Consider the following 27,741-nt stretch of genomic DNA (forward strand, 5'->3'; position numbering starts at 1 on the left):
CACCCCGTTTTTCGTGCCTACAGGCAAATTAATAGATTTGTAAACTCTCACTGCATAATGTGAGTTTAAAATCCTATTTAGATAAGAAAATAACTCAAGAAACAGTGCAGCTACTGTTGTGGAGCAGACTATTTAAACCCTCTACATTAGTTGTACACCAAATAGCAAAAATAGCTGATCTACAAGCTCACAACGCTGTAGATCTGCTGCCTTTTCACCTGCTTTTGCAGAATGTTTGCCTATGACGTGTCCAGAAAAGGGACGCTAGGGCCCATGTGGTTAAGAAAGTGACTCTTTGATCATTTCTACATTCCCTCTCTTCCTCCCTATTGGTGACCACTCTATCTCTATCTTCAGTCATTCAGTGATGAGTCATATGTCTCAGACTGAAGGCAATAAGCACAGCACGTTTATATGCTTTCCTCATAATGATTTGTCACCCACTTGCCTTCTTGTTTACGATGTCACTCATATTCACATTAGTATGATTTCCCACTTTTTCTATTAATTATCAATGTCTGTTGATATAGGTGTGTGATGTGTGATATAGAGTGATATCATGTGTATTTGTCTTACCATGTACTGTATATGAGTCATGAAATCATTACAAATGCCAGAATGAGTTTTAATTCTCTCCTTTAAATCATCACTGCTCCTGACTGTTTACACTAATCCAGTTTAGTTTAGACTGTTTGCATTTAATTTAATACAGCATGGAAGTCTGTCTCACTGCTCCGATGCTCAAGGGAGATCAAGGCAGATCTGACACTGGCCTACATTCAGGCAACGTGTGTGGATGATTTCACCTTGCACACAGACAAACGAAAAAAGCAATCTGCGGAATTTTCCTGTAACTGTTAAACCGGACATAATAGGTTGTCAGCAGTTTTTAGCATCAGGCAAGGTGAATGAAAAAGAGGAAGTGTTGCTATATAAATGTGTGTGACATTTAGCTCTATGACAGCCAGGCCACTAGTTTGCTTTAATATCTGGCATAAAGTTAATTCATTTTAATCAAATGTGATTGCAAGTGGCTTTTATTCAAGGGGTAGTCTATTGAGCTGTTTCTTTGTTCTCTTGCGAGGTGAGATGTAATAATCTCCTGTAATAATCTGATGGAAAATGCCCCTCTTGGCGAATGACAATAAGACTCTCTCTGTCTCCCTCTGTCCTGTATTTCAAGAGCTGAGACTGATGCTTTACCTCATGCCTACACAGGAAGCAGAGTGCAGGGAACGTGTAATGCGTCATCTTGTTTTTCTTTTTCTCGCCTCAGCTGCTATAAATAGCTCAACCTCCCAATGGCACAGTCCTGCGTTTCCAGGACAACCACGTTCATTCATAGCTTTCTGGCATTGTAGATGAAGGAACATGTGGATGAGAGTGTGTACAGCCTCTCTGTTTACTCCTTAAGCCTAATTTATACTTACACTTTGTCATAAAACACGATGCTTGCTTCGTACTATCTCTTTGTCAATCTGATATCCATGAACATCTATACAGCCTATTGTAGTGTCGCTGTTACGTAACAGAAAAATAACTGGGGACAGTATGACCTTCAGTAATAACCGAGTGTCATACTGTCATTTATGTAATTATCGCTCAGTTCAGTTGGCTGTATGTTTTATGAATACAGGTTTATGAATGTGATTAAAACATCCATGACCTTCCTTTCTCCTCCACCTTTGGTGGAAGATGACTCGGGAGATGAGAGTCTTGTACCACACAAGGACCGCGCACTGACTCAGCGGGCACTCAAGACTTTGGCCATTAAGCTATGATTTCCTGCAGTTAGATCCTGTGAGTTAACAGTCACGCATAGTGCCGCCCTCTACTAGTGTACTGGAGAAACTGCAGGGATCCACTGATGGCACAGACAAACAGACAAACACTCTCTTCCACATCTTACAATATGAGTTTGTCCAATTTGAGCTGCACTGTATTTATATTCTTCATTGTTTTAAAATGTCCCTCACAATTTAGTCTCCAATTCCTAATCAATTGCCACTGTGGCTGATCACAACTGTTTGGTCTTGGGGAAGGTTTCTCGAGTCTAGAGTCTAGACAACTACTCTGCTCTGATACACGTGACATCACTGGCTGCGTCTTTTCACATGGCAGTGAAGAGTTGCATGCAGTTGCCTGTAGGCTGTAGGAGTCTAGTCACTAGTGTCACTATAGTCTAGTGCAGTGACAGAGAATGCCCTCTCTACCTGGCTTCCCACCTATGAACACCCTGCACCCTCTGATCAATACAACAGTGCTCATTGTAATGGAAAGGCCAGCAGGTGCCATGCATTTTACTGGTGAATGGTGCTTATGAGGTCTCCATTGATGGGATCTAGATCTTGTGTGTTGACACCTCAGGCTCCTCTGGACCTTTTGGAAATAGCAGAAACTCACTCAGCTGGAGGTGGCAAAAGGCCCTGCATGCAGCATGAGAGAGAACATCTCCCCCATCTGGAGGAGACCATTGGACAGCTAGCCAGCACAACAGCCTAGAAAAAGCCTGGAGGAAGAATCCCAGTTCCAAATAGGTTAAAAGCATCTCTCTCTCTCTCTCTCTCTCTCTCTCTCTCTCTCTCTCTCTCTCTCTCTCTCTCTCTCTCTCTCTCTCTCTCTCTCTCTCTCTCTCTCTCTCTCTCTCTCTCTCTCTCCACTTTCATCCTTGTCCTCAACAAATTACAGCTCTCAAATATGAATACAGCCACCTTCTGATCAGCAGTGGTATTGCAGTCATGTCACTTTGATTTGTGGCTGATATTTTATACTGTAATACAAGGACTGTGCCACAAACAGTGCCCTCAATCACCTCACTGTTTTTGCAGCAGCTGATGTGGAGGCAACTCAAAGAAGGAGAGGTGTGGAGACAATGAGGAGAATGAGTTCATTGATGCCATGGAGGAATCCCCTGCATTCATATCTGTGACTGCCAATGACCACACAAAGCACAAGTAAGGTTTCTGCTCTTTAAGAGGAGTTACATAGGAGCTGGATCATCTGAACCCAGCTCCACTGATGTACGATAATTATGACATCACAACCTCAAGCCTGGATCATCTGACCTTATAGTGATAATTAACATACATTAATGGAGAAAGGTACTTAGAAAGGTACAAAAGTTGTGTAATGAAATATTGTGAATACAATTTCTCTCAGGCACTCAGGGAGTAATCAGAGTATGATGAGTGGAGGAATTCCCAATGACTGGAGCCACAATGACAACGTAAGTCGTCAAGCAGGCTGATCTTGATCAAGTCAAATTGAATATGCATTAGACATGTTACAGCTGTAGCACTATGCTTACATTAAGAGTACCTCAACTACTGTTGTTTTCTTTTTTAAACCAGGATTCGACAAGCTCAAACCACACACAGCTACGAAGAACGAGACGCAACTGTATCCCTGACAAACCCAATTACTCCCTCAACCTATGGAGCATCATGAAGAACTGCATTGGCAAAGAGCTGTCCAAGATACCCATGCCTGTAAAGACTTGACTTATCAACTGGTTAAGATGTAGTCTTTGTCTCCTTTGTATTGTGTACCACTTAAGCTCCAGGTCGTATGATGAGTTGTGAAAATATCAGATCCACAAGCCCATTGTGTGCTTGTCCTGTTATCACGATTTCAGGAAAAAAAAACGTTTTGACATTTTTGGGAAAATGTCACACATACATGCCCAAGGAACGCCAGGGTTAAAGGAGTAGAGTGTTTTTGTCGCATTCCTATGCCAATAATTCAAATGCAGGTCAATTGAGTCTCCTACCAGTCGTGAAGTGTTGAATATCGTGTACCTCTCTAGGGCCTTATCTCCATACTCAGATTACTTGTGTGTTTGTGTTAACGTGCTGCAGGTAAACTTCAACGAGCCCTTGTCAATGCTGCAGCGCCTCACCGAGGACCTGGAGTACAGTGAGCTTCTGGACCGGGCGGCTCACTGTGACTCCTCCTTGGAGCAGATGTGCTTGGTGGCTGCCTTCTCAGTGAGCTCCTACTCCACCACGGCCCACCGCTCAGCAAAGCCCTTCAATCCTCTCATGGGGGAGACCTATGAGCTGGACCGCTTAGATGAGTATGGGTATCGCTCCATCTCTGAACAGGTGAGGCACACACAGAGGCAGTGGTGGTGTACTTAAGTATCAATACTGCAATGTAAAAGTTCGGAATTAAAAATTGACTTGAGTAAAAGTACAAAAGTATTGGTATCAGAAATACATAAAGTGCCAAAAGTCCTTATGCAGAATGTCCCATTTCACAAGTCTTTCACAAAGATCATTTGAAAATAGCAGATTTACAAGCTCACAATGCGTCGCTTGCAAGCTTGTAGATCGGCTATTTTCAAATAGCCAAAGTATATATATAGGGCTGAAGTGGTTAACGTACGTTTTGTAATAATAATCAAAATCTACAAAGTCACTAGTAACTAAAGTTTTCATATAATTGTAGTGGAGTAAAAGTACAATATTTGCCTCTGAGATGTAGTGGAGTAGAAGTATAGAAAATTGGAAATACTACAGTAAAGAAAAAATACCTCAAAATTGTACTTAAGTACAGTACTGACGTACATGTACTTAGTTACTTTACACTACTGCACAGAGATACACGGGCACACATTGTCGCTGTCGTGTCAGGTGGTACTTGTACGTCCAAAACGGTTACATTTCAGGAGATGGAAAAAAGTACCTGTGCTCAAATGGATCTGTCGTGGCAGGAATTAATGTAGCCTATACCTACTGTACTTCAGTATGACTTTAAAAAACAATTCCCACAAGGGTAGAGTGGAATGAATCAATGCATTTATTCAACAAAAGGCGAGAGCTCCCGGAGACCACATGCAGTACTTGAGGAAATGTACTTACTTTACACCACTGCCCTTTAAACACAACAAGAGAACCCAAATAGATGGAGGCTTTTTTAGTGGACAGAGCCATACATGGCTCTTTCTACATGACCATGCTACATTTACAAACAGTTACTCTGACAGACTGCCAACAGGTGAGAACATGATTTGCTTACTAAACTGTGAGTTGTAAATAGACCTGCATTGTGACCAGATGTCCTCTTAGTAAAGGCTCACAGGAGGCATCACTATAGAATGATCACATTATTACAGATCAACTGTAGTTATTTAGTCACAACAAGCTCTTTATACTTTTCATTGGTTAAAGGTAGGGTAAGTGATTTGCTTTTGTTAAAATAAATGTTGAATAGCTCTATATTCTGATAGTACTCATTGCTATTGAGCGTTTGTTCAGTAAAAGGAGTCTCCCTTGTCTCTCCAGCTCTTTATTAAACAGAAAATGCATTTTCAGTGCTCTCTCCTGATTGGCTTAAATGTTGTCACCTACCTGAAAATGTACTACCGGTATATTCTGTTTACTAAAGAGCTGGAGAGACCCCTGTGACCGAACAAACGCTCTGTAGCAATGATTACTATCAGAATATAGTACTTTAACCTTTTAACAAAAAAACAACAACAACAAAAAAATGACTTACCCTACCTTTAAATATTTATAAAACGCACAAAACGACTTAAACACTTTCCACCTGGTGTCCCTGCACAATACTGGCACATGACAAATTATAAAATAGGGCATTAATAAAAATCTAAATAGATTATTATACACTCACTTGCAGCCACACATGAAGATTCTTTTTTTTTTATACCTATCAAATCCTACTTCAGTTTTCAACTTCACCCAGCTGAGTGTTGCCCACAGAGGAGCGCGGAGGGGGCAGCAGTTCGGAGTTAAGTTTCTTGCTCAGGGACACTTGGACCTTCGGGACCTCCAGAGTCCTAGGCGGGCTCACTAACCATTCAGCTATGGCCTGATTGCCTGAATACTGAATACTTGATACACGCATGACAAAATTGCACAGAAAAGAGCACACTGACGAGCTACGAATCTTTGCACGAAAATAGATGCCATTCTTTCACTCTCTCAGGTCAGTCATCACCCCCCAGCCGCTGCACACCATGTGACATCACAACGAGGCTGGACCCTGAGGCAGGACATTACCATTGACAGCAAGTTTCGTGGGAAATATATCTCTGTTATGCCTTTAGGTGAGAGCAAGAATTAATATGGTGCAGTCAATTCTGACAATTGATGACAATTATCAGTAGCAGGGAAATAAAAAATCTAATCCAGAAATACTGTAAATTAAAACTGCAATCTGTAAACTTCTATGGCCTATGGTATTCAACCCCTGGTCTCCTGTGTGAGTGCCAATTTCTGCAAAAATGTCTACCGTTGAGCTAGAAGGGAAAGTCCATCTGGGCAGAGGATAAAATACGATTTGAGCCTAATGCAATACCTCTTGTCAACCAGTAGTGGTCCTATCTAACCACAGGATCTAAAAGTCTAAATAGAAGAGCATTCGCACCAACTACACGCGCCACAGTTGTGTTAGTTATATTGTAATAACATACTCTGTCTACCATACAGATTGGTCAACATAAGAAAGTTATGGATTGCAGCTTTAAAGTGAATACAGAGGAAATTCTTCTTTTTGTTACTATCGTGCACTTTTGGTCATCTTCTTTGTTTCTCTGTAGGCTGTATACACCTTGAATTCCACTCAAGCGGGAATCATTATGTCTGGAGCAAAGTCACCTCCACTGTGCACAACATCATTGTAGGAAAGTTGTGGATTGATCAGGTGTGTTATGTTCAATAAATGTGAAAATATATTTGATCCTCTAGCTCCTCTAGCTTCCAGTTTGTTAGTCATAGCATTTCTCTCCCTTACATTCCTTCCTCTCTTTCTCAAACCCTATCTTCCTCTGTGATTGTTTCCTCGTCCTCTTTTACTGTTTCTAGTCTGGTGACATTGAAATAATTAATAACACTACCAAGGACACCTGCCACCTCAAGTTCACCCCCTATAGCTACTTCTCCAGAGAGGTCCCACGCAAAGTAAGTCTATTGTCCCTTCAGTATTTGCTTCTTTGAAAGATTCACTTGATAATAATGACCATATTCATAGTTGGCAAATGTTTTCTTATATCATACTCCAACCATTGGAGTACATTAAAAAGAATGCACACATACACTCATGTTAACTAGTACACACATGTTTGTGCATATTTAAAGATATAAGAAAGTGGACTGTAAAATAATATCTTTTAGTAATAAATAGTTTTATAAATTACTTTGAGACTGTCTGTCTGATTGAATGAAATGCAGAGAAGACAAAACACGGCTTACAATTTGACCAGACTGAGTCAGTAAAAAATAAACAATACATAAAGAATTTACCCCATCTGCCATTGTCTCAAGGTAACAGGGGTGGTAGAGGACAGTGAAGGAACAGCGCATTATATTTTGTCTGGAACCTGGGACGACAAGATGGAGAGTGCCAAGATAGTGGACAGCAGCGATGGAAATGGAGGGTCTGAAGGCAAACAAAAGATGGTTTATCAGACTCTTCCACCAAAACTACTGTGGAAGAAATACCCACTACCGTATGTTCATTTTCAGTTCTTCCCATTTCCAACGCATCTTGTAAGAAAACCTGTACCTCTCTTGCTAAATTTGCTAACGTTTTATGCCGTCGTACACAGATGTTGCACGCCAATGTCATGTGCTGAAAATAGCAGATCTACAAGCGCACGCCGCACGGTGTGTCGCACATTTGTGATTCAATACATTATGAGTTTGTAGATATTAGCTATTTCGGCACAAGATACCATTGTACGCCGAAATATAAATCAAGCTTTACATCCCCCATACATTTTCTTCCTATTGTGTCACCTGTCGCCCAATGCACAGGGATAATGCAGAGAACATGCACTTCTTCTCTACCCTGGCTCTAACTCTGAATGAGCCAGAAGAAGGTGTGGCCCCCACTGACAGCCGTATGCGTCCTGACCAACGCCTCATGGAGGCAGGTTTGTGGGATGAAGCTAACGTCCACAAACTGCGTCTAGAGGAACAGCAAAGACAGGAAAGAAGGAGAATGGAGGCACAAGCCAACGAGGCCCTGGAACAAGGTATGTAGACCGAGAGAAATAGGGGAGAGGTAGCTCCGACGGAACCTCTCCCTTCGCTGTATAGCTCGGAGCTATACAGCGCAGGGAGAGGTTCCGTAGGGGCTCGGGGACAGGGAGACATGGGTGAAGCTTTTACAGCTTCACCCAGCTGATAGCCACTAAGATGATTTTGATGAGCGCAGGAGGGTACCTTCCATTTCCCAGCTCTATCCACTCAGCTATGTCTGTTCAGAAGAAGATAGCAAATATAGTATATTGAGCAGTACCTAAAGTGTGAAGTAACTGGTGATAATTGAGCAATATGCCAATAGCATGTACTGAATAACTTGTGGTAACCTGCAGGCCAAGACATCGAGGGTCACCAGCCAATGTGGTTTGAGAGGAGGACAGATGATGCAACAGGGGAGAGCACCTACGTCTACAAGGGTGGCTACTGGGAGGCTAAAGAAAGACAAGACTGGAGACAATGTCCTGCAATCTTCTAAGATTGTTTCTCCTGCCTCTGTTTTGACAGAACGGTTTGAGGACAGAGTTGATTAAGAAGCAGAGGGAGGGTCAACGTGCCACAGCAAATAAAGTATGAGAGGTGTGAGTAGTAGTGAGTGAGTGAGTGAGTGAGTGAGTGAGTGAGTGAGTGAGTGAGTGAGTGAGTGAGTGAGTGCGCGCGCGTGCATGCGTGCATACAATGCCAATTTATATAACCGACTTTTCACAAATGTACTTCAAATCACACCTGCTATTCTATAACATCTGCAACTTTACAAAGGCAAGCGCTTGGTTGGTGTGTTTGTTCTCCAAAATACTTGGCAGAGAGAACTATTTTAAATGATTTGTGTGTATACGCTATGTACAGTTACGGGTAAGAAAATGTGAACTGCAGAGAAATGATTGCCGTATTGAAGCACTGTTTCATCATAGGTTGTACCTGATGGTATCTCTCGGGAAAGCGTAGGAAAGGGACAGTACTTTGTGTATACATACTCACTGGATGACCTTTTCTGAAAGTGCTCCTCCAGCTTCAATCTGACTTTGACAACAGATTGTGAACGGACTGCAGCAATGCATTCCACAGTGGAAATATTCATTGCTCCCATTCAGTTTATGAGAACATTTTATATTTTTGTTAAAATCACTCAAACTGTGTTTTTAGAGACCATTCTGACATGGTTCGTTAGAGATTAGGTCACTACTGTATATACCAAGCTAGAAGCAGGTCCCCCTGTATGCATAATTGACCCACATTATGACAGCATTCTATAGTGTGTGTAGAATAAACATCTTTTTGTGCCTGGTTGCATAGAATATATTGAGTTAACCTCCCCTGGCTTACACACAGAAAAAGGTAAGTAAAATAGGTACAATGCATCTCAATGCAGGTAAGGTAAGGAAAGTTTCAAGGATACAACTTACTAAAGATTTTTATGTACCTAGACATAAAAATGTATGGTGCTGGTACTATATAGTACATTCCTTTATGTGTCCCTAAAAACATTTATTGTGCACTTCTGCATTCTGTGTGAATCACAGATGATTGTAATATACTGTAAAAAGCCTGTTTGATTTTGGCCAGTGTATAAACAAGGTAACAAGTATTGTGATAGAATTACCTCATGTACTGTATTACTACTGGAAGAGAATATTGATTGTTCTCAGTTGTCCTGAACCTTTACAGTATATTCTGTCAGAACTAAAATGCAATTTGTGTAAGCATAATCTTAAATGGATTCAATTTAATTAAATTAATATCCAAGTTTTGGATATTAAATTATGAATCAGAATATTAAATTATAAGTTATGTAATTGTAGTGAAGGTGCAACCGAGATCAAATAATGCACGTACTGTATTTACATTTGTCTGGTGGCAATTAAACATGCAACTAAGTTTTTGTGAAAACATAAACAAGTAGCTATGCATGATTTTAGAGTTACTTAACACAGCACTAGTAAAAACCCCTCATCACCTAGCAGATTGTATTTAGATTCTCACTGGACATGATGTGAACTCACCTTTTGTGCCCTATGACCTGGAAAATTAAAAATTTGAGCTAAAAAAAAAGTGTGCTTCTTCACAACCACTGCCAAAAGAGAGCCCTGCTAGTCACAGGGCCCTGAAAACTTAATGTCGGTTGGTCTGTATGTACACCAATCCAACACTTACAATTGTATGTGTAGGTCCCAAACAAGGTAACTCAAAAGATACTGGCAGGATAACCAAGGAATTTGCTGATCCATGACTTTTCCTCTAGCGCCACCCATGTGCCAAATTTTTACTTTGCACACAAGACAACTCATAATCTAATAGGCAGATTGCAGAATGTGCCCTACTGATTTTAGTAACACCATGACTTTTCCTCTAGCGCCATCTTTAGGCCAAAATGTCAAATTCCATACAAAAAAGTCTTGACACACCCAAACAAAATATCTTGGAAGCTGCTTCCTGGGGTTTTAAGAGCAGCCCGACCTCAAGCCTGCTAGTGGGTTTTTATAAGACTTTATGTCTTGATAATTCACAAGTGACATGTGGTAGGAATCAAAATAAAAGGTCATGATGTCATGATAACCCACCATCTAAATCGCTAACCTCAGTACAGATTCTCTAAGGAGTGGTTCTCAAAATAGGGTTTGGGGACCCCCAGGGGTCCTTAAGGTGGTTCCCCTATAATTAAAAGACAATGAAGAGCCACTTAAACCTTTTTTATACAGTAGGAATTCTCCTCGTCGGTAACAAAGCCTGATTAAAATGTTGTCTTATTTCACTTAAAGTAATGGTTTTAACTGTACATTTCCCTAGTTAATGGTTTTTAAATGGGTTTTTGTAATGAATTACATTTTCAGAACTAATTAGAGCACATACTGAGAAAGTTATGACAGGGTTGGAATAGAAAGCTGCGTGAAAGGACAGGCTGTTCTCTGGCTAGAGAACACCCTGTTTGCATTTTGTGTGCATTTTACAGCGTTCTGAGAACAGCATGTTCCACACTGACAGTCTGGTGTGGATCCCAGCTGAGCTTCTACAGCAGTTTTCTCAGGCAACTTCATGTACAGGTACAGTATGTGAGAGCCAAAAAATTGTGTGTGCACGCACGTGTGCGTGTGCGTGTGCGTGTGTGTACCCCAAATCTGAATGTTAAGAAAAGGATAGCTGACACTGCAAAATAAACCATACACTGTAAAATCCTCAGTGTTACTTTAACTCTGAAAAGTACACATGGATAAATTAACCCTGAGGATTTTACTTTATAGGATTGAGATATTTCTGTCTCTAATATATATACACCACACTTAACCTAATTGCAGTAGGCTTTGTTGCGTGGATTATAAGTTTTATCTTACAAGGAAACTGATTTTGAAACAAATCTCCAATTAGAACAGTATAGGGGCCATTTTGCTTCATGCAGGAGGCAATTCTTTTGCATATTTTTCAATGAATAATGAACTCTGTTATGCAAATGTAAAAAGACCAGACACCATCTTCAATCACTGTTACATATGCTGAAAAGACAACCAAGAAACTTCCCAATTTCCATATACTACAGTATACCCCTTCCCCAAAAAGTACTAATCACTGATTCTGTGGTTCATTGATTTTATTGTTGCTATCTCTAATGTAGTTATTTGGTTTTACTCCCTGGCATTTGCGTGCAAATGGGCATTATTTTATCAAAGTGAAATACTTTTTTGAATATTACAGATTTTTTTATTGATTTATTTTAGTATTTCATTGCTGGCATTTTGGGGTTTGAACAATGTTTTCCAGAATGCTCAAACCGGGTTACTTGGTTAGGTACACCTAAGTTGGGTAACAGAGGTCTTTTAGAGAAACTTAACACAATGGATGTAATATATCTTATATAACCTTTATTTAACCAGAAAGTCGCAATGAGGTTAAAAACCTCTTTTGCAAGTGAGACCTGGCTAACAACAGAAGTGTGCAACAATTACTCAAACCAAAGATAAAAAATACAACTACGAATTCAAAAATCTAACAGTACAGTACAGCATTAGGGTCAGCATACAGGGTTTAAAAATATGAGCAGGACATACAGTCTATTATCCGCCTTTTAAAATCTGATAATGAGATATGGTGTTCAAGTTTGAGATTTGCATGCAAATCGTTCCATAACCATGGACCTTGATAAAACAAGCTTATCTTGCCTGCCCCAGTTCGAACAGCAGATACCGTACAATGCAATCACTTTTGAGAACATAAGTTATGGTCACAATGTGAAAATGAAAACTTTGCATTTGTGTAGATAGACAGCTTACCAAGGATATAATTACAAATGTACCAGAGTTGCATCCTACGCATTGCAAAGGATGTCCAGTCAACTAAGTTGTACTACAAGAATACAGTGATCGATCCTATATTTGTCATTTGAAATGGATCATAATGCTGAATGATACAGGGGGTCGATAAACATTTGTACAATAGTCAGGCTGAGACAAAAAAGTCCAGCAAATATTATTTTGCAAGGCATTATATGTTGTTTAATATAGTGTTTTGTCCAACCAAATTCAAAAGTATTTGTAACTGTCAACAACTTAAAAGGTAGTTGGACCTTTTGATGATAGACCTGATGAGAAGACCATGGCCTTTATTTTATTAGCGTTCAACAGTAATTTGACGTTTGCCAATTCGAAATCTGGGAACCCATTGGCAAAAAAAAGAAGGAAACAAACTATGAATCTGTCTTGAGAGATTAGCCAATTCGTATCACTGTTGCAGGAAGTTATGATTGTAAGGTTAGTGAAGGCCAACTCAGCAGAAGGAGCTCACGAGTATAGAGGGCTGTAATGGTAATTACAATGTTAAAACTGGTCAGACGACACGTTTTTTCAATGAGAAAAAGCAACACATGCCTTGTACGGTTATGGCAGTGTGGTGTCTGGTTATCATCAGTCCAGTTCATGATGTTTAACTAACATCAACTAATCTGCTATTTTCACTACTTCTTCAGTTTTTTTTTTTTTATTATTATTTTTTTACTTTTTGAAAATATTTTTGAAATAATGATAATAATTAAAATATATATATAAATATGTATTTGCTCGTGACCCATAACAGATAACAAGTATGCCTAAACCTAAACTCAAAACCACGTCGACCTGGGCGAAACACCGGGAAGAGTCTCCCATAAGATCAGAGCCCTATGATCAGAGCACTGAGCAGCAGTAAACAGAAAGCACTGCAGGCTTTCCACAGGTACTGCAGGAAAGGCTGCTGTGGTGACGCGAGTTTTAGTACAGAATCTGTCGGTCCGACGAGGCAAACGAACTGCCTGGGATGCTGTGTCAAACCAAAGATACTTCGAGAATAAAGGTAAAGGAATATATAATACACCGATGTCGTGTAAGTTAAACTCTATGTAGGTAGCTCGGCCACATTGTCACATTGTTTATTCGCTTCATAATAAGCTATAGTCCCAGTCGAAGCCTCGTTAGCGCCTCGGGGCTAAACGTGATTTTAGCATAACAATACAGGCTGAGGCCAGGGGACATCCGACATGCAGCTGCCCCCGGCCGGGTGTCAAATGACACCTCATTTCTAAACGAAGGTTATTGTCATCTAACCTTGCTTACCTTTGCCCTCCTGTGGGCTAAAGCCTGATTTATTTTTCACTTGGTTCGACGTACGGTGATTTTTTTTATTTGAAACGATCTATTGGCGTCGTTAACTGCATGACTGGACGCATAAAGAACAATCCAGTGATGATGGCCGTGCTGCATAACACAACACGCCCCATTCATTTGATATAATAACGTAACCTTCGTGATATTAATGATAACCCCGCTTTTTGTCAGTCAGAGTTTGATTTGGATGGAGTTCAGGAGTTGTCAGTTATAGCGACACACATGATGATGATGAGTATGAAGTAAGTTGCTATTTTAAAACTATAACACCCGACCCGATGTCACCCATCGTGCAGTGAGGCGTGGTTTCTGTTTTACGAACGACGATGTCTGAAAATAAATCCTAAAGGAAAACAAAACGTCAACGCAGTTACTCCTCTAACCTCTATAAAAAGCATCATAGCGCCAAGTCGTCATCATCGCCATCTTGTGATTTGCATGCTAAGATTGAACCAATCACGCCAGTCCCCGTTGTGAAGGAGTATCCTGTGTTGCCATGTCTGCTTATTATAAGCGAATTGGGCTTGTTTTTCTGTAAAGTTGCTTGTAAATATTGGTAGTTGCGGGATGCGTTTTTTTGTGTGGCTTGTTTCTAAAATGTAGTTGCTTATTTGGGCTTGTTTACAATGTTTTTTTAATTAATATATTTGTCCTGGTGCTGGACCCCATCTGAAAATATTTCAGATGGGGACAGACACGTATACACTACTATGCAAAACATCATATAAATAGTTTGAAAACAAAAGTATGTACAGTAAAGAGTTTGAGGGGGGCTAGGCTTTGACTTTTACAGGGGCCAGTTTTGAATTGCAGCTACCTGTAAATGCTCTTTTAGAGCGGTTTTGAAGGAGAGTAGGGATTTACACTCCGTTAGGGCCTTCCACATTTTTGTGGCATAGCAGGAGCCAGGAGAACGAATTTAACCCATTGTTAGAGCCAAATCCACGATTGTGGACTTCATTGACGTTTGTGAAGTATTTTGACAAGTACATGATGGGTGTCTTTGTGGTGTACTGTAGTGTATCTTGTAGACCAGGCCCATTGCAAGTTGCTGTACTCTGTCCTCTACCCTGAGCCATCCGACCCTAGCAGTCGCTTATTTTAGGCTGGTTTTCACAGACCTGGTTGCTTATTTCTCTCACAAAAACCTGGCAACACTGAGGAGTATCCACTTCAATACAGGGAGGGTTGAACAAGGTTCTCTCTTTTACCCTGTTACACAACCAGCTGCCAATGCAAAATAGAAGCACGTGTCTAGTCTTTCAGTGGGACAGGAAAAAAACGCCAGTTCACGGGAAGGCAACAGAACGAGGCTTATTTTTCAACCATAACATTTGACCGACGGATTATTATGTAATAGTCGTGAGATAGTTTGTTTTTTGGTAGGTGTCCCCTTTGCGAGATGCGAGTGTTGTTGTTGCGTTATTACGAAGCCAAGCCAAGCTATGTGTTTACCCTACAGAGACGAGGATGATACGAACAACATGATCAACACCGATGGCTTCTCAAAATGCGAGGAGACCCCCCGGCCGGAGACGACGACGAGGAGGAGGCCACCCGCCGAGATGCTTCATCTTCTGTCCGCCGTCATCGTATGGCTTGTGACTGGAACCACCATCTCCAGTCTCAACAAATGGATCTTCGCCGTCTATAACTTTAGATACCCTTTACTGCTGTCGGCTTTGCACATGCTGACAGCCATCGTTGTGGACTACGGTCTGATCAAGCTGAGAGTGATCAAGCACAAAGGGGCCGGGGAGCAGGAGTTGACCCCCTCTGCTAAATGCAAGGTGTTTCTGTTAAGCTTGACATTTTGTGCCAGCATTGCTTTTGGCAACATGGGTCTGAACTATGTCCAGCTGTCCTTTGCGCAGATGATTTACACCACCACTCCACTCTTCACCCTGGCCATCTCCACACTGATCCTGGGCAAACAGCACCATATCCTCAAATACACGGCCATGATGCCAATCTGCCTGGGAGCCTCCTTCAGTATCATGGGCGAGGTCCAGTTCGATCAGACCGGCTGCTTCTTTGTGTTTGCAGCCACTATGTTGAGAGGAGTCAAGAGCATCCAGCAGAGTAAGTCCTGTCATTATTATCCACCACTGGTGTTGTTTCAGACAGTTGTCATTAACTTAATTTAAAAAAAAGAAAGAAAATGTAACAACTGCAACTATTTGATATACTAATGTAAACTTGAAATGTCATTTTCTGAGATGGACATCATTTTCTTCACGTGAAAGTGGAAAATGTCTCATGCTGCTGACCTCAAAGTGTATTTTGGTGTTTCCCTCGTCTGCACCACTGCAGTCTGAGGTCGTGGAACCTTTTAGTTGCTCACTGATTCATTCCTCATTCTTGTAACACACACACCCATCTTTATAGGTGTATGGCGCCCAAGCTTGTTTCCCTGTATTCTGTTTACCATGGAAACCATTCAGGGTAGCCTATGAAGCTTATAGCAACAGGCAAGCCTCCCACATGTCATGGTTAACCTGGGAATGAAATGGTTGTTTGTACCGTGGGCACAAATGGAACAAATGCAAGTGAATACGAATCACAGGCAACCTTTTTGCGGTTCTGGGTAATGAATGGGTCATTCGCTCTGATTTCAAGAATATTAACGTTGGCATTAAAAGCTGCAAAACAGATCGAGTTTTGACAGTCCAGCATTCATACAGGTTCATGTAGTATGAATTTGTTAATGCAGCAGTGATGCAATTGTAACAAACAGTAAACTGACATTAAGCATGTCTTCTTTAATCAAAGGTGTGCTGTGAAGTTTCCTCAAAAGAGTGGACACCCTTTCATGAGGAGGTTGTCTTGTGTTCTAGCCGTCTGTATTTGTTTACTTTTCAAATTGATATCAGCTGGGATGTCTTATGTTAAGTGGTATCCTCACTATAATCATTTAGCTAATGTCCTGTGCTCAGAGGGAATCAGGCTGGAATTGCTGGAATGGTAGTTTTTAAATGTCCACTACTGTGGTCAAGTGATGTATTTTGTGCAGTGGATTAGGGTTACTAATGTCATTAGTTCACATAATGTGATAGCTGTCTGGGAAGAAAGAAACCACAAAGTCTCTAAAATAAATGTATTCTATATGTAGACTGAATGCAGCAGTATATGCTTATACATAGAAGAGTGTTTGTAGCCTTGTGAACAGAGAAGTAGACTTGTTTTCAGTTTGAGTCGTCCTAATACAGCGTTCACACTAGCTGCACTGGCAACAAAAGCTACAAAACAACCAAGCATTGGCACTGCCAAGTCGCAGTTGAAGTGTTGCTCCTCAAGCCTCTCTGCGTAAATGAAAAGGGTAGGTTTAAATAGCACAGGGAGCTGATTAATAGAAAGAATGAGTTTGTCTTCCTTTTATGGAATGGGGCAGGAATTGTGAAACAAAAATATATGATTGATTGATGCTTCACTGCGTCATTGGAGTGCTGAAAAAAAGTTGAAGTCAGCTTTTTTTTGTAACATGTCTTCGCCTGTCACGCAGCAACAAGTGTCTGGCATAAGTTTGTAGCTTTGGTGATGTCTTTCATTGAAACTCACAGAAAATATTTGTGGGGGAAGTGATTAAGATCCCCTGTCACCTATCTCAACGTTTATTGTTGTACTGACCATGAGCAAGATACCGGGGTTTATACAATGTTCTAGTGCTGCTCAGTGGCAAGCAGTTCAACCTAGTTTTACTGAATAGATCCAAGGCCTCCCGTTTGTCAATTGTCACTCCATGACTATTACTGTGGTGGTGACGTACTGTATGTATAGTCAAACGTACCTGGTGAAAGAAGTATTCAGCAGTAAAGGTTCTGCTTTAATGTGTGGACCAACATTTGGAGACACAACTAAATGTTTAAAAACAGATGTCATTCCTTGCATTGATGATGCCCACAACCAAAAGGAGCCATGTCAGATCACATTTGAGCGAAGGGAAAATTGTGGGCTGGCTTTGCCAGGCTACTCAGAGAGGGGTCCTGAGAGAATATGCAGGCCTGAATGTGTGTTTTTCGTATTTTGCTTTATACACGTCTTCGTAACAAATTCTTTGTTATTTCTCAGGCATTCTTCTTCAGGAGGAGAAGATCAACTCTGTTTTCCTGCTCTACCTGATGTCAATTCCCAGTTTCTGTATCCTGACGGTGGCAGCTTTGGCGTTGGAAAACTGGGCTGTGCTCGAGTCTCCATTCCACTATGACCACCACCTGTGGGTCTTCATACTGCTCAGTTGCCTGGGTTCTGTCATGTACAACCTGGCCAGCTGCTGTGTCATCACGCTCACTTCTGCTGTCACACTGCACATTCTGGGCAACCTGAGTGTGGTTGGCAACCTGCTGCTCTCCCAGTTGCTCTTTGGCAGCGAATTATCTGCCCTCAGTTGTGCTGGGGTGGTGCTCACACTGTCTGGCATGCTTATCTATCAGAACTCTGAGTTTATTGCCAGCTATCTGGATTCACGGAGAGACAAAGTTAAGGTTAAAGGAGAGGGCGAGTTACATACTGGGAATGAAGAGGGTGTGGACAATGCAAATACATCTGAATGTACCGCGCCAGACCATCAGAAGAGAAGACATGGGAAACAGGAAGACAAGCTGGACTGAACTCGTAAGAAGAGTAGGAGAATGCAGTGAATAATAAAGGTCAATGATGGAAACCTTTGTTGTAGACAAGTGTAAATCATACTGAACTGTGGCAGGGAGTAGCGGGGTGGACTGTGACCTAATGAGGCCATTGTCAATAATGACACAGCTGAACATGTTCAGTGTATTTTATTTTGTACTTTATTCACTGTGCCAATTTATTTATTGCTCTTATGGTCTCATGGAACTGGGGTCTGACATAGAAAAAGGTTGCCTTTTAAACAGTGACAGTTGGAATTTTCTCCTTTGTACACATGCACTCATACATAGTCTATTATGGTATATGCATGCATGAGCACACTGAAATACAGTACTGTACAGTATGTGATACCTCATAAGGTATCCACACTGTCACTCATACGACACTGTGAAAATGTTCTCTTTTACAGAGGGCTCTAAAGCCGGATTTATACTTTGTTACGCACTGGTGTTGTGCACTGAAAATAACCGATCTACAACTAGAGTAGTGTAGGCTATTATCGGTGCGGGACACTGTGGAACAGAGTATATGTATATCAAGCCCTTAATGGTTTGGGTGGCTGGTGTGGATATTGTACACTACAGATAACCTAACATCATGGTGTTAAGGTCGGAACTGTTACAGGTATGGATATTGAACACTACAGATAATCTAATATTAATGTGTTAAGGTCATAGCTGGTAGAGAGCAGGTATGGATGAATATTGTATACTACAGTTAACCTAACGTTATGGCGTTTAGGTTGGAGCTGGTAGAAAGCACTACAGATAAGTTAACCGACCGTTGTGGCTAAGGTCGGAGCTGGTAGGGAGCACTCCACCTCCAAGTTTGATGGGCACAAGTTATTGAAAAAGCACTTGTACTGTTACCTAACAATGACCTGGTCCTGCCTGTCAGGAGACTGGGTTTTTATGGCAGCTTTTTGTGTGTGTCCGTGTGTGTGAGAACAAAAGGAAGCGTGTCAGGGGTGCTGCATTTGTTGTAGAGCTATAGCTTTTGTCTTCATAAAGTTTACAAGGATGGACACATGCAAAGTTTGCAAACCAACATTTTCATGTAATGGCATAGCACTTCTTCAGTCTCTTGTTGTGTTCACATTATCGGCGACAAAAGCTACAAAGCGGCCAAGGGTGTTGCTGCTGTATGCAGTGTGGCTTGAGCAACACTGCGTACAGCAGTAAATGAAAAGGGTAGGAAAATGAACTTTTTCCCTCCATTTACAGAATGGAGCAGGAATTGTGTTGTGAGAAGGGGAGTGAAAATGTTCAAACAAAAACATGATTGATTGACGCTTCACTGCGTCATTGGAATGCCGGATAAAAGTTTAAGCCAGCTCAACTTTTTTTTGTAGCGTGTCATGCAGTCACAAGTGTCTGATGTCAGTTTGTAGTAAGTTCCATGATGCTGGCTTTCTTTGAAAATGACTTGTAGCATGTTGCTTTGTCGCTGCTAGTGAACGCAGCATTAGACCGCTACTAAAGCACAGTCATAACGAGAATGCCTGGCTGAGTCCTTTCTTTAGCCTAGTGCTATGACCCTCAGTGCAACCTCCCACTTAAGATCTAGATTTCTTTTGTTGGGGAAGAGAAAAATGGCCTCCTTGGAATTAATCAAATTACGGTACTTAAGCGTTTTACAATAATGTATTCACTGTGGCATACTTGCGTATATTATTAGGTTCCGAAATACTCTAAGGAGTCTCACCCAAAGAGAGAGAAAAAAAGCCTTCTTTTCTGGTTGCCTCTTAAAAAAAGGCAAATTCATATTTCATTGAGTGACAGTGTCATTGCATGAAAATGCATTGAGTTTGTCCTGTCATGTAAGTATAAATTAGCTGTATGCCAAAACAATGTTAATCCCTTGGTTGCTCTCTGTTACACTATGTCCATTGTCCAGGTGCCTCTGTTTGATTATTGGTTTAGTTAACCAGTAAAATTAGAAAACTGGCTTCTTACTACTGGGAAATGTTGTATGTTTTCTTAAAGTATTTGTGGTACATTTTAATATGATTTTCTTTTTGTTGCTAATTGGATTTTACACATTAATGTTGTGAGAACAGCATGTAATTGTTTTAGTTTGGTCATCATAATAGTCAAAGGCTTTGTCTTGCCATAATTGTATCCTATAAGTACAGTAAATTAGAAAGAGCATCTTATAAAACGTTCTTATCACACATTGAAATCTCATCCATGTGTCAATGTAGCTACTGATATTTCGCTCACAACTAAGTATAAATTAAGCCTTATTCTTCCTCTGCTCAAGCCTAGAGCTCAGATGAGCCAAAATGTCTCTAATCAAAGATGGCATACCTTTACTTCAGATGATCTGATTTGCAGTTGGGCTGTGTCTGGTTATGATATTTCCATCCAACCATTCCAGACACATCCGTGATCAGTCAGATGACTTGCATGCAGTCAAGCTAAGCACAAGACACAGAGTAGCAAAGATAATAGAAGATATTTTAATACTAACTCCTGCTGCTTTCTTTTCTTCTTAAATCTTTTGCCGTAAGCATGTTACAGTTGGCAGGATGGCATTTCTAAAGTCTTGAATTCACACATATTGACAGTTATGGAAAATGTAGATTGTCTGATTTGAACTGTTGAGGATACAACCAGGATACTGACCAGGTCAGTCAAGAGCCTTCAAACCACCAACATGATGTGGGAAGTCCTAAAGAATAAAATAACTGCTGGAGATTTCATGTCTTGCTGTTACAATACTTGAAAGAGCTGTAGCATTATTCACAATCCAGAATTATATGCCCTCTCAATTCAAGGTATATTTGCTGTTCATGTAGGCCTATGGTAAATAATATCCTGCTGACTGCAAACGAATGACCACCTTATTATAATTTGTTGTCATATTTTTATAGTGCTATCGGCCCATGCACATTAATGATCTACTCCCATTCCAGATAATTTAGTTTTGATTGTTAAAACACAATTTCTGATAGTTTGATTGGTATGGCTGCTTGTTTTCATTGGTATTGTTTTCGGGAGGTTATGAAAGCGCATATTGCACTGACAAGTTACGGAGATGCCACCTTCATAGCGTTTGGCTTCTGTGTACATACTGTTTTGATTGTAAAGATTGTTGGATGTAAATAGTTATTTTATTATATTTATGTATTTTCCAGTCATGAATGGGTGGCTCAAATATACTGACTCAAGAACGACAATTGCCTCCTGTCTTCTTTTAACTAAAAGTGTATATATATATTTGTTTTAGTTAATTCAATGCTTCATTTGCATTTGTTATTGTCTGTTATTTCAGTAATGATTAGTTAAGAACTTCTAGTCTCTAAATTGAATCCCCAAAGTATGCCAGAAATGTACATGGTCAAATCTAATTCCATTAATAAAGACTAAAGGGACTGTGATGCAATGCAGGCTGCAGGAGACTGCAGGGCCATAATATGCTATGAAATGTCACATGGGATTGTAGTGTACGTGCTTACACTGACCACTTGATGGAGCTGTCTGTGTAATTTATATAATAGTTTTGTTAGAGCCAACAGGTTCTATTTCAGATAAAAAGTCATTAAACTGTTTTGGCTTACTCTGTCTACTGCCAAATTAGTGTGTCAATGTACATGCATGCATACAGTGTATGTCCATCAATATGGAGACTATTCCCTGTAAACTGGGTGTCACTGAGTAGCCCATCAACTTTTTGCCTGAATAAGGCAGTGCTATTCGCTTGCTCTTTCTTTTGTTTTTTCTTCTTCTAGATTTTAACCCCTTGCTTTCCTGCCATTGTGTGTGGTAAACTGTACATGGTCTCCAAAACAGTACAGCATTTAATGACAAATTATCGTCATCGGTTCAAATGTCTCATGAAGATTCAGATTATATCATCTCCAATTCACCTAATAGATAGAGCACTGGCAAAAGTATTGAGGAATGGAGATGCAGATAGTTGGAAATGTGTTCTCTGTCCCCCTTTCTACAGTATCTTGGGCAGCTCGTGTAAGCGACCTCCACTTACACTCCAAACATGCATCCTTATGAAGTGCTATGGTAGGGGGTGTGATGACAGGGCTGGGTGCAAACACTCCAAGTTTAAAGAAGGGGAGAGAAGGGGAAGGGAGACATTTAACCCTGCTAAGAAGGAGAGAACACAACGGAATATATTTGGGAGAAAAACATCCTTAACTGACAACATCATTGCTTCACAGCAAACAAGGGACTCCATCCAGAAAACAGGTACGTAACCTAGTAGCCATATTGCTCCACATCCCAACATGATCTCACCTTTTACAATTCCCCCAAATCAATTGATTTATGGTATTGGTTGTTATTAATAGTTTTCGATGTGTAAGCGTAACTTAAACTCTAAATAGCTGGTCTGAGAACATGTTTTAGCACTATAATTAGATTTTTTTGGGGAGTTCTCCGACATTACTATATTTGTACGTGTATTAGGATTTTTTTTTCTCCTGCTCCTGAGCCAGTTGCTGAGTACTTCACGGAAGACAAACACATCTCTAGCACAGCTGCTTGGTTTATGTCAGACTCTGTTTACATTCAGATTACTGAACAGAACAGACTGCAAATAGAATAGTTGCATTCTTTCCCCCACATTCATTAATGTCTTTGCTCAACAATCATCTTAAAGTAAAAGTCCACTTTGTCTGTTCTGGCTAATATTATGTTAAAGATTGAGTTTTTATAACTGATAATGCATATAGTTGTACATTATCCTACAAGCAACATGCTTTAGTGTCATGCCTGTAACTTCCTCTTCATCTAACCTCTTCTATGACTGTAAAATGAATTAATATTGGCTGATTGTAATTTAGTGACCGCCATACAAAATGTATCTAATTTCTGTGACACAGCAATATCCTCAGTGTTCGTTTAATTCTGATCATGTAAAAGTAGACCTAAAAGGGTTGATTTTTACGCTCCAAAGTAACCACGTAGTATGTATTGTTTTATTGTTTATTAGGATCCCCATTAGCTTTTGCCATGGCAAAAGCTAGTATGTATGATGGTGTGTATATCTCTACTACAGTAGTCTCACACGCTGAACATGGACATAAAGGCAGATGGAGGACCAACAGTTCCTGACCATGCATCAAACTCCATGACCAGCCAGGAGTTGGCAGCTATTGAGGATGAGGAGGTCCTCAATCAGATGGTGAGCCTGTTAAATAGGCAACTCATCTAATAGTTTAAAGGATCTTTGTCATTTGTCATGTATTGAAAGTATTCTTGTTAGAGTAGGCTTTTTAGCTTTCATGCTCTGAAGAAAGTCTGAGTGAAAGCTCAGTATTAAAAGGTGATTCTGCAATGGAGAAATTGTGAAGAAGCCTCCTTTCATTTCTACTGCCTAGCGATTTATTTTTATTTTTATGAAAGCAAGCATACTTGTACTGCATGTCACCAGAGTGGCTATATTGGTGGTTGGCTGTTCATGATGAACATCAAGTGCTCTTAAAGGTGAACATTTATTGAATTAATGCTTCAAATATACAATGGGTTTTATGAAACCTTTAACCGTTAATTCTTAGATTTCTTTGTTTTGTTTTTGCCACTGTGTGCCTCTGATAGTTGGATAAAGCTGTGGATTTTGAAGAGAGACGTATGCTTCGATCTGCACTGAGGGAACTACTCAAGAAAAAGAGAGGTAAATACTCAAGAAAAGATTTGCTGGAAATAATTAGTGCAGTTGTGACGAGCCACATCTCTGGAGGTTTGTTGCAAAAAAACATCTCTATAATTCTGTGATTATGGTTCTATTTTCATATTTAGTAAATTACTTTTGGTACTTTAAGTATATTTTGATGCCAATACTTTTGTACTTTTGCTCAAGTAAATGTTGATTACCGGACTTTTACTTGTAACAGAGTGTTTCTACATCGCAGTATTGATACTTTTACTTAAGTAAAATTGTCTCTATTCAGATAAGCGTGAGAAGGACAGAGGGTCCAGGCAGCAGGATTTGAGACAGCATGGCTTAAGCAAAGCGGGGACAGTAGGTGTGTCCGTAAGTGTAGGCAGAGGGTCCATGAATCACCAGCCCTTTTCAAACAGTGAGTATCCCATTGATCAAACATACTCAGACTGTCACACACTGATTTACATAGCTGAGTAATATTGTATCAAAATCTGTAATTCTGTATATAATTGTTGTATAAATGTTTTTCTCTTCAGAGCCACAAACTCAGTTCTCACAATCACCATCCAAACCATTTAACAAGCCAACAGGCGGGTAAGTTACTATATGGAGGCATAGCTTGTGTGTGAATGTTGATGTTTTTTATTTTATGGTGTGGCAAGACACCTTAATCCAAAATGCTTTACACAATATGCATACCATTCACCCATTCACACACTGACGGCGGAGGCTACCGTGCAAAGCTCCAACCTGCGCGTTGGGAGCAATTAGAGGTACAGTGTCTTGCTCAAAGACACTTTGACACAAAGCCACGAGTATGTCAAATTGGGGATCCAACGAGGGACCTTTCGGTTCCCAGACAGCCACTCATGAGCCACTGCCACCCCGCCAGTATGGCATTTTAGCTAGATGTCACAGTACACATGGCAGGTCTCCTGTCTGTCAAAACTTGTCAAATAAAATTAAATCCGTATGTGCATGGTTTATTTGTATGTTTTCCTCAGCAATGCAAATCTCCCTGTTGCTTCAACTCAAGCATGCCCTGCCACTACAGCACCCAACACAAAAAATGTCAAACAGATGCTACTGGATTGGTGCAGGGCCAAAACAGAGCCATATGAGGTAATAAATACTGTACAACAAACTGTCTGCTCTCCACCCATATAGCCTACTGCCCTGTAGAGCTTCAGTGTATGATATGGGTGCTGTATAATAGTAAAATCATGATTTTACTGCGTATTTTACTACAAGAATGCTTTTCTCATTTACTGCTTGCGTTCTTCTTCATATTGTTTCTTGTAAATACTATTCTCTCCTTGGTTGCATATAAGGGGGTGGAGATCCGTAACTTCTCCTCCAGTTGGAGTGATGGCATAGCTTTTTGTGCCTTGGTGCACCGTTTTTTCCCTGATGCCTTTGAGTATTCCATCCTCAATCCTAACAAGCGCCGGGACAACTTCCAGTTGGCCTTCAGCACCGCAGAGTGAGTGTCCCTTCCTAATATGAGCATGCAGATTTATACATTTACAGCTTTGGACAAAACACTTTCTCTCTTGTTCTGTATCTCAAGTTAGTAGGAAAATAATATTTTGTACTGTATGCGTTTCTTCCTGTTTCTTGTTCATACAGATTGGTTGATACACGTTACTGTTGATTCTCTGCATACCTACTGTAGTGCATGCTCATTATACTGGTGGCTGTAGATTGTACATTTGCCTGTGGCCAAATATAACTAGATAGCTTTATCTACACTGTGCCTATATTTATATACGTAACTACATACTTTTATCTACATTCCTAAATGTACATAATGATCTATTTTACTGTTGTTACTCGGTAAGCTACATACATAATGACTATACCGTACGTATGCCCATTTAACTGAGATAGAATTCACATTATATTTATTTATGTCCAAGTGCAGGTCAGTGCCTAGGTCTTTAAGTCTATTTGTATGCCATTTTTATTAGTGATAAATGCATACGATACCTACACCTCTATTTATTGATTTCTACCTCCTACGTACATCTGACCAGCACAGGCGCACAGGGCCAGGTTGGATTATTAAATCATCTTTATAGTATGTTTTATATTAATTCTCCTATTTTTACTAGTGTCACTACTTATCTGTACATGTTCTCTACCCTTATCTTTCATCCTTACTGTGGTGCTGCTATTGACAACTGAATTTCCCTCAGCATCAATAATGATCTCTCTCTCTCTATCTACTCTCTCTGCAGGAGACTGGCAGATTGCCCCCCTCTGCTGGATGTTGAGGACTTGCTGCGGATGGATGAGCCTGACTGGAAGTGTGTGTACACATACATCCAGGAGTTCTACCGATGCCTAGTGGAGAAAGGCCTCGTCAAAACTAAAAAGCGACTCTAAACATTGAGATGTCTGAAACAGTCTGTCATGACATGACTGTCTATGATATATATTTAACAAATGATTCACAAATCTTCACTAGTTGTGTTCAAGTACCTAGCACATGCACTTTGCATATAGCGTGTTTAATTGTTACAATTGTTCTCTAATAGTTTGATTAGTTTTACAGAACCGAGTATATTTGTATTCGTTTGTATACAGTACATGTGCTTGTCTGCGTCTATGTGTTTTGAGTAGACAGCTGGCACTAGGATCAGTACATTCCATTGAGATTACACATCTGTATTAATCTCTGTCAAAGCCATAGCAAATCTGGGAATAGCTTTTTATGTTACTGCTACGTGGGGTAGGCCCATGTTACCAGTGTGTGTGTGTGTGTGTGTGTGTGTGTGTGTGTGTGTGTGTGTGTGTGTGTGTGTGTGTGTGTGTGTGTGTGTGTGTGTGTGTGTGTGTGTGTGTGTGCGCGCGCGCGCGCATATGTCTCTGTACTTCAAAAGATTTAGATAATGAGATCTAATTGTTTGCCCCAACACACATTTTTCTCCACTGCCAGCTAAGTTGTATTTTTGTATTAGCATATGTAAGTTATCTACACTTGATCAATAATCATTTTTTTTACAACAATAATAACAATAAAAGGTAAACAAAATATACTTATTCAAGCATCACGTTTACCTTTTTCTTGGTTTTGTTTTGTCTAATGCATAGCCTATCAATAGGCTATCATTGCGAGGCTGTCAATCATAGGCCTATAGGCTAGGCTATTATTACTGCTACAAATATCTCATCTCACTGAGTGCTCTTCATATATATTTACCAGCCTTTAATTCTCGGTTGTATGCAAATTCTAGAATAGCCAATAAGTTATTGATAGGACAGATGTTATTTATGGTAGACATAGACAGACAGCTATAGAAACAGTTGCACTTTCACAAAAGGAGCATTTTTTCATGTTGCACTGTCGGCTATGACACAATTCATATTCATATTCATATCAATAGGCTATTATTGTGTTATGAGGCTGTCAATCATAGGCCTATGTAGGTTGGCTATTATTACTGCTACAAATATCTCATCTAACTGAGTGCTCTTATTTACCAGCTTGATGTTTTAATTCTCGGTTGTATGCAAATTCTAGAATAGCCAATAAGTCATTGATAGGACAGATGTTATTTATGATAGAGATAGACAGACAGCTATAGAAACAGTTGCACTTTCACAAAAGGAGCGTTTTTTTTCATGTTGCACTGTCGGCTATTATCTAGGCTGCCGATAGCCTTGATACAACAAGACTGTCATTATTATATGACAGTCTTGGATGATTTTCAAAATAGTGTTTGCCCTTTCTCCCTTTCTAGTCCGTACATCTACATAAACGCTCAAATTTCAAATATAAATTGCTTATCCCATGGCCACGGATGTTACACTTATGTACGTTCCCTCAGAAGTACCTGTATCTTCTGTGTTGTTCA

The 27,741-nt window shown here is 40.2% G+C and overlaps 3 protein-coding genes across 4 annotated transcripts; all 3 read left to right on the top strand.

Annotated features, from left to right (window-relative positions):
- Positions 1-1,661: 1,661 nt before the first annotated feature.
- On the top strand, positions 1,662-8,484 carry osbp2a (oxysterol binding protein 2a; the record flags this gene model as incomplete). The annotated part of the gene is given in 13 exon segments (XM_084047166.1): positions 1,662-1,778; positions 2,368-2,482; positions 2,485-2,526; positions 2,843-2,954; positions 3,160-3,226; positions 3,351-3,488; positions 3,858-4,103; positions 5,950-6,070; positions 6,563-6,666; positions 6,828-6,923; positions 7,287-7,471; positions 7,779-7,999; positions 8,342-8,484. Coding segments are annotated over 13 exon segments (1,707 nt in total).
- Positions 8,485-13,179: 4,695 nt separating this feature from the next.
- slc35e4 (solute carrier family 35 member E4) lies at positions 13,180-21,437 on the top strand. Of its 2 annotated transcripts, XM_084047941.1 has the most exons (3): positions 13,180-13,319; positions 15,093-15,712; positions 17,699-21,437. In XM_084047941.1, the coding sequence occupies exons 2-3, from the start codon at positions 15,115-15,117 to the stop codon at positions 18,235-18,237; spliced, it is 1,137 nt and encodes a 378-aa protein (XP_083904067.1). In that variant the 5' UTR covers positions 13,180-13,319; positions 15,093-15,114; the 3' UTR covers positions 18,238-21,437. The 2 variants fall into 2 exon arrangements, with proteins under 2 accessions (XP_083904067.1, XP_083904066.1); XM_084047940.1 differs by lacking the exon at positions 13,180-13,319 and having other exon boundaries at positions 14,849-15,712.
- An 860-nt stretch (positions 21,438-22,297) lies between these two features.
- Positions 22,298-26,788, top strand: smtna (smoothelin a). Its single transcript, XM_084047944.1, has 8 exons — positions 22,298-22,464; positions 23,276-23,401; positions 23,815-23,890; positions 24,168-24,296; positions 24,418-24,475; positions 24,886-25,003; positions 25,213-25,364; positions 26,122-26,788. Exons 2-8 carry the CDS (start codon positions 23,294-23,296, stop codon positions 26,267-26,269), a joined length of 789 nt encoding a protein of 262 aa, XP_083904070.1. The 5' UTR covers positions 22,298-22,464; positions 23,276-23,293; the 3' UTR covers positions 26,270-26,788.
- The last annotated feature ends 953 nt before the right edge of the window (positions 26,789-27,741 follow it).

The sequence above is a fragment of the Gymnoscopelus microlampas genome (genome assembly GCF_963454915.1).
Source record: "Gymnoscopelus microlampas genome assembly, chromosome: 21".
Classification (NCBI taxonomy): Eukaryota; Metazoa; Chordata; class Actinopteri; order Myctophiformes; family Myctophidae; genus Gymnoscopelus; species Gymnoscopelus microlampas.